Raw genomic sequence first — 6,949 nt, forward strand, 5'->3', positions numbered from 1 at the left:
TAATATTATTTTTTTTTTTTGCCATTTACAGTTGGTGAAGAAGATGAGGTTTCTATAAAGGAGGCAGCTGAAATGGTTGTAGATGCCTATAATTTTAAAGGTGAAGTTATATTTGATACTTCAAGGGCTGATGGACAATTCAAGAAGACAGCTAGCAATGCCAAATTAAGAAAGTATTTACCCGATTTCCAGTTCACTAATATTCGGGATGGCATTAAAGAAACGGTAGACTGGTTTGTTGCAAATTATGACACAGCAAGGAAATGAGCATAGCATATTCATAAGGGTTTTGGTGTATGAATCTTGTGTGGTTTACCTTTTTTTTATATAAAATTGAATGATTACGAGTGGTATATTGTGTCACTGGTTTATATTTAACTGTCACAATAATTTTTTTCCATTTTGATAAAAGCTAGATGTTATACATAGAGGTAAGTGTTTTTTTTATATATCTTGATAAAACTATGATTAATTTATTTTTGGTTTTGTATGTTCATGTTTAAGTGAAATGTTTAGCATACACATATCAGGGTAGCTACAGATTATGATTTTTTTTCCCTACAGAATGGGATTTGCTTCATATGTATGATTCTTTTTATATATATATATATGATACAAAACTTTTTTGTATCATCATTTCACCCATTCAGAATAGTTGATAACTCTTTTTGAGTGACTATTTTTGGGTGAAGGAAAAGTACTACAGCTGTCCAATAATATCTGATTAGTTTGTGAAGTTCTGTAAAAGGAAGCAATCTATATATTGTATGTGTATACATATATCATAATTATACTATTTTGTAAATGAAACCCAAAACAGTGCATTGCACCTCAAAATGCATGCCAGAGTTATCTTTGGTCTGGTGTGTCTAGTAAAGGCTTGAGGAACTGACCATTAAATTTATAATTTATCTTAGGTTGGCAGACTTTCCAATATAGGTCATCCCATCTATAAAAAAAATATATAAGAATATAAGCCTTTGATCTTGGCAAGCGAATTTTCATTGGGACCTCGAAACAGTCCAGAGAAAGTAGGAATACTGTAGTTTTAAATAGAAGTTAAGGGAGGTATAGTTGCAGGCTCTTCAATACTAATTATAAATCAGAACTGATCTATACATTGAACTTAAGCTGGAGTCTGAAGAATAACTAAAACATATAATTAATGTACATATTACAGTATAAGCTAGGTAAGATTTAAGATTTTATATTATACATGTGATATATTTTTGAGGTTTCCGAATTTCCAATGAGCAACATTAGGAATTATTTATCCAACATAATGCCAGTTAACTAACATATGATATTGTTAGAAAGATCATGCAGTTAACAAACAGTTAAATCAAAGAAAATACATACTTTGGATATTTTAGTCCAATGCAGTTTACAGATATTTATACTTGTTGGTGATATATTTTAAGGCAGAATGTTAAGGCTGAATAGAATAAAATTACTTATGAACTGAAGTTATATTGATAAGCTGTATAGTCATTTTACTGATATTTATAATTTTTTAAAATATTGTTAGTAGTATTTTCTTTTAAAACACTGAGATCAGATGCCACAGATTTTATTGCAGAAAAGAAATTTAGGATTAGATATTTGATCCATTTTTTCATCAATTAACTACTATTATTTTCCAGTTTTAAAGTTTTTTTTTTTCCATTTTTTATTTTACTGCAGTGTTCAAGATAAAATGGGCATCGTATTATGGAATCAAATGTTAAGTCCTACTTGTTTTACAATAGAAATTATGATTTTCACCATTGTCAAAAGGTATGTAAGGAAATTATATCTTAGAAATTATAGCTCTTTCAAGAAAGAAATATTTGCTCAGCATGCTATACAGTAGGTATAAAAAGATTAGTACAATATGGTTGTAGTACTTAAATTTCTCCAGAATGTCAGATTTTCAGTATGTTTTATATGATGTATGTGTTAAGTGCCTCATTGTATACCTAAGATTTAACACCTTGAAAGTTGAACACTATTTATATATTTGCATAATCAAGCTATATTGTACTATATATAATGATGGTCATAAATTGTAGTTGCAATATGAGGCTTTATTTGTACATGCTGATAAAGTCGACATTGAAATTTTTGAAAAAATAATGAAAGGACAATTTGTTCTTGAATATGAGTGACATAGTCATCTGTCATATTGTAAATATTCAGAGGAAGAAAAATAAAAATTTGAAGTTCCTAAAAGGTTTATTTTTACCATCATATAAATGAATTCTCCGACACTATTCCTTTCGGCTTTATATCTGAAGAATGATTTAAAATTGTGACTGTTTTATTGTGATATAACTGGATATATTTTCTCATTCCATTCTGTTGTCTTTTAGAGTATGATATGGATTTTTTAAACCATTTTTCACATTAAACACGTAGAAATATAGTGTTTGATGTGTTTTGTACTGTCTTTACTAGCACAAAATTGTAAAAAGTTGAGTATATACTAGTTCTTGAGCCCCTTTTAGTTCTGTGTTACCGAAAGGGAATTTGAGTTTAGAAATATTTTGTTTAAAATCTTGTTTACCTGTCTATTGTTCTTTGTTTATATCACTTTTTATATAAAAGGGTTTCTGTATAGAAGGTAACAGAATCAAATGGATGTCATGAAGATTAGACATTAATTTAAGTATCTCAGTATTTTTTTACTAATGTACAAGACTTTTTCAATATTTAACTTAGCCGGTGATTATATAGCTGCAACTCTGTTGCTCGACAGACAACTCTACGGAAAAACTCGCCAGCGATCGCTACACAGGTTGCGGGTGTGCCCAACAGCGCCATCTGTCGACCAGATACCCAGCTCTCATGTAAACAAAGACTCAATTTTCTCTCTGTCGAGGTGTTGACAAGACGTACTTTACTCGCTGTTGCTAAACTGGAGTTTTTCACATCTAATTGGTGAAGTACTATATTCTAGTTTTGAGCTTTCGCTGTGCAGGGTTTTTCTTCACACAACTCCTTGAACTCTTTTTGATATCGGATTCTTTGTTGATGACTTTTTGATCGTTTTTTGGAATTTCCCTTGACCAATTCAAAATGGCTGACCCTTCACAAGTCCCCAAATTTAGGAAATGCAATGCTAGGGACTGTTCTAGGCGTCTTCCGAAGGCTTCTATCGACCCTCACACTGTTTGTTCCAATTGTCGGGATAAAACCTGTCAATTGGAAGATCGGTGTGAGGAGTGCGTTGGCCTTTCGGAATTCGATTTTATCGAATTTCAAAAGTACACACGTAGGCTAGAGAGAGATAGAGTTAGGAGAAGTTCTTCTCGTTCTATTGATATATCCTCTCCTCATGCCCCACAACCTATTCCTTCCCCTGTAGTGGTTGCTCCTAACCCCACTCCTAGCACTCAGGAACCATCGATGGCTGATATGATGCGTGCCATCCAGGCTCTGGGTGAGAGAGTTGAGTCCCTTGCTAGTGACCGTAATCAGCTCTTGGCGGATGTGAAGGAGCTTAAGTGCCAAAGTGCAGTGGGAAGTGCTAAAGTGCCAAGTGATAGTGTTGTGGACAGTGTTGCGCTTGAGGGTTCGTCTGTTCGTGCCTGTCGTCCTCCTAGTCCGGGACCTCTTGCAAGCTCCCAAGTCCAGGGGAGAAGCAATGTCGTACGACGCATGGGTTCGAGAGGCTTTAATCAGCGAACAGTCGTTCCCTCCGTGGTATCGGGCGTATCTACCCAAGATCGCTCCTACCTAACTAAGACGAGAGAGCCCATTTATACCTCGTCTTCTGAAGGTGTTTCTCGCAAGAAACTTTGGACCAAGGTCTCGCGACCGTTAAAACGTAAATCGGTCCCTTCAGCACAAGTCCAACGGCCCGGTTGTAGCCACTGGGTCAGTTCGGACTCGTTGCCGTCATCCGATGACTGCTCACCGCCTAAGAGAGGCAAAGCGGTACCGCTTCAGACAGTAACACTGTCTGTCGCCGCACCTGCTCCCGTAGACCCTAAGTGGTCTCTACTGCAAGACATGCAGTCTAAACTTACGTCTCTGATGCAGGACTTTCGTGCGGAGAAGGTTGCTGCCGTACCAGCTAGTGCAGTACCTAGCCTACAACCCTCCACGCGATCGGTTGTGCGTCCTGTGGACGCTGAGGTAACCTTCTCACGCACACCAGTTGAGAGAGTTCCTCCACCCATGCGTTCCAGTGTGATCTGCCAGCCGCATGTTGACGTTAGCGACGCACGGAGGTTGCTGTTGACGTTCTGGATGTTCAACAACCGTCAGAGTTGCTTTGTTTTGACGCGGTGCGTCAACCTCCGCAACCCAGTGTGGTTTCCACTGCGCACCCACATCAGTCTAGACAGTCTGGAGTAGACGCTGTGCGTCCCCGCTCTACCATGGTTGTTGCCAGCTCACAGACTGGGCAGCAGTTCCATGACGTTGCGTCCGGCTCAGTCACGCATGCACCAGTGCGACCGGACTCAGCGAACCAGCCGTTACCCACTCCGTTGCCGTTTCCTCATCAGTTGTCGGATGAGGAACTTTCTGATGATGATGTTGCTGCACATATAGATGAACCACAATCAGAATTGGACAAGCCTAAGTCTACTCAACCCTCTTTGGACTTTAGAAAAGTTTTGGCCATTTTCAAAGAGCTGTTTCCTGACCAGTTTGTTTCTGTGGCTCCTCGTTCTCCGCCTTCAGAGTTTGTTTTAGGCATGCCGTCTACCACTCCTGCCTTTACTAGACTCGTCCTCGCACGCTCGTCCAAGAGAGCTTTGCGGGTGATAGGAGAATGGTTGCAGTCCAAAAAGAGTTTAGGGAAGACAGCCTTTGCTTTTCCCCCTGCTAGACTCTCTTCTAGATCGAGCGTCTGGTATGCCACGGGAGAAGTTCTCGGCTTGGGAGTTCCTGCCTCTGCCCAGGGCGACTTCTCAAGTCTTGTAGACTCTCCCCGCCGCCTTGCCATGAGACGCTCAAAGATATGTTGGTCATCATCGGACCTGGACCACCTTTTGAAAGGAATCTTTAGGGCCTTCGAAGTTTTTAACTTCTTAGACTGGTGTCTAGGAGCCCTAAGCAGGAAGATCTCTTCGACAGATAAAGAGACTTCCTTGCTCATTATGTCCTGCATGGACAAGGCCGTACGTGATGGGTCTAATGAGCTTGCTGCATCATTTGTGTCCGGAGTCCTAAAAAAGCGAGAAAATCTCTGCTCATTCCTTTCTACTGGAGTTACACCGTGCCAGAGATCTGAGCTTCTCTTTGCTCCTCTATCCAAGTGCCTTTTTCCAGAAGTCCTGATTAAGGAAATAGCCGCTTCGTTAGTGCAGAAGGACACTCACGATCTTGTTGCGTCCTCAGCTCGCAAAGCTCCCCCTTTGCCTACCTTGTCAGCTAGACCAAGGATGGACACTCCAGCGTCTCGATTTATTCCGCCCTTTCGTGGCAGAGCCTCCAGCAGAGGAGGTGCTCGTGCCGAAGGGAAACGAGGGAAGAAGAAAGGATCCAAGTCCTATAAGGGCAGAGTCTGACTGCCCGCATCTTCAGACAGCAGTGGGAGCCAGACTCAAGAACTTCTGGCAGACCTGGGAGAAGAGAGGCGCAGATGCACAATTTGTGAAGTTGCTCAGAGAGGGGTACAAGATCCCTTTTGTACGGAAACCCCCTCTAGCAACGTCTCCCATCGATCTCTCTCCCAGGTACAGAGAGGAAGACAAGAGACGAGCCTTGAAACGGGAAGTGTCTCTTTTGCTAGAGAAGGGAGCGGTGGTCAAAGTCTCGGACCTTCAATCTCCGGGATTCTACAACCGCCTCTTCTTGGTTTCAAAGAAGACAGGAGGGTGGAGGCCGGTGCTAGACGTCAGTGCTCTGAATGTCTTTGTCACAAAGCAGACGTTCTCCATGGAGACCACAAAGTCAGTCTTAGCAGCGGTCAGAAGGGAAGACTGGATGGTCTCGTTAGACCTAAGGGACGCCTACTTCCACGTCCCCATCCACCCGGACTCCCAACCTTTTCTGAGATTCGTTTTCGAAAAGGTGGTCTACCAGTTTCGGGCCCTGTGCTTTGGCCTAAGCACAGCTCCTCTTGTGTTTACGAGGCTGATGAGGAATGTAGCCAAATTCCTCCATTTATCGGACATCCGAGCCTCCCTTTATTTGGACGACTGGCTTCTCAGAGCCTCTTCCAGTCGTCGCTGTCTGAAGGATCTAAAGTGGACTCTAGATCTGACCAAGGAATTGGGTCTCCTTGTCAATATGGAAAAGTCGCAACTGGTCCCATCCCAAACTATTGTGTATTTAGGGATGGAGATTCACAGTCTAGCTTTTCGGGCTTTTCCGTCGGCCCCCAGAATAAGCCAAGCCCAGTTATGCATCCAGAACATGCTGAAGAAGGAACACTGCTCAGTCAGGCAGTGGATGAGTCTGGTAGGGACGCTATCATCCCTGGAACAATTTGTGTCATTAGGAAGACTACACCTCCGTCCTCTTCAATACCATCTAGCTTTTCACTGGAAAAAGGAGAAGACGCTAGAAGCGGTCTCGATCCCCATTTCCGAAAAGATGAAGTCTTGTCTGACTTGGTGGAAGGACAGTATCAACCTAAGAGAGGGTCTTCCCCTGGCTTTTCAGACTCCCAACCACGTTCTCTTCTCGGACGCATCGGACGTAGGCTGGGGCGCGACATTAGACGGTCGGGAATGTTCGGGACTGTGGAACTCGAGTCAAAGGATCATGCATATCAACTGCAAGGAGCTGCTGGCAGTACATCTGGCCTTGAAAAGCTTCAAGTCTCTCCTTCGAGGCAAAGTGGTGGAAGTGAACTCGGATAACACCACTGCCTTGGCGTACATCTCCAAGCAAGGAGGGACCCACTCACTGACGTTGTTCGAGATCGCAAGGGACCTGCTCATCTGGTCAAAAGGTCAAGACATAACACTAGTAACGAGGTTCATCCAAGGCAACTTGAATGTCATGGCAG

General features: G+C 42.0%; 1 protein-coding gene across 1 annotated transcript in view; it reads left to right on the forward strand.

Moving 5' to 3' along the window:
* The window catches only part of LOC137639887 (GDP-L-fucose synthase-like), a 73,643-nt gene extending 71,541 nt beyond the window's left edge, over positions 1-2,102 (forward strand). Inside the window, exon 7 of the mRNA XM_068372150.1 lies at positions 32-2,102. Within this exon, the coding sequence (XP_068228251.1) occupies positions 32-267 (236 nt within the window). The 3' untranslated portion in view covers positions 268-2,102. The remainder of the gene's footprint in view (positions 1-31) is intronic.
* The last annotated feature ends 4,847 nt before the right edge of the window (positions 2,103-6,949 follow it).

Source organism: Palaemon carinicauda, chromosome 4 (assembly GCF_036898095.1).
Source record: "Palaemon carinicauda isolate YSFRI2023 chromosome 4, ASM3689809v2, whole genome shotgun sequence".
NCBI lineage: Eukaryota > Metazoa > Arthropoda > Malacostraca > Decapoda > Palaemonidae > Palaemon > Palaemon carinicauda.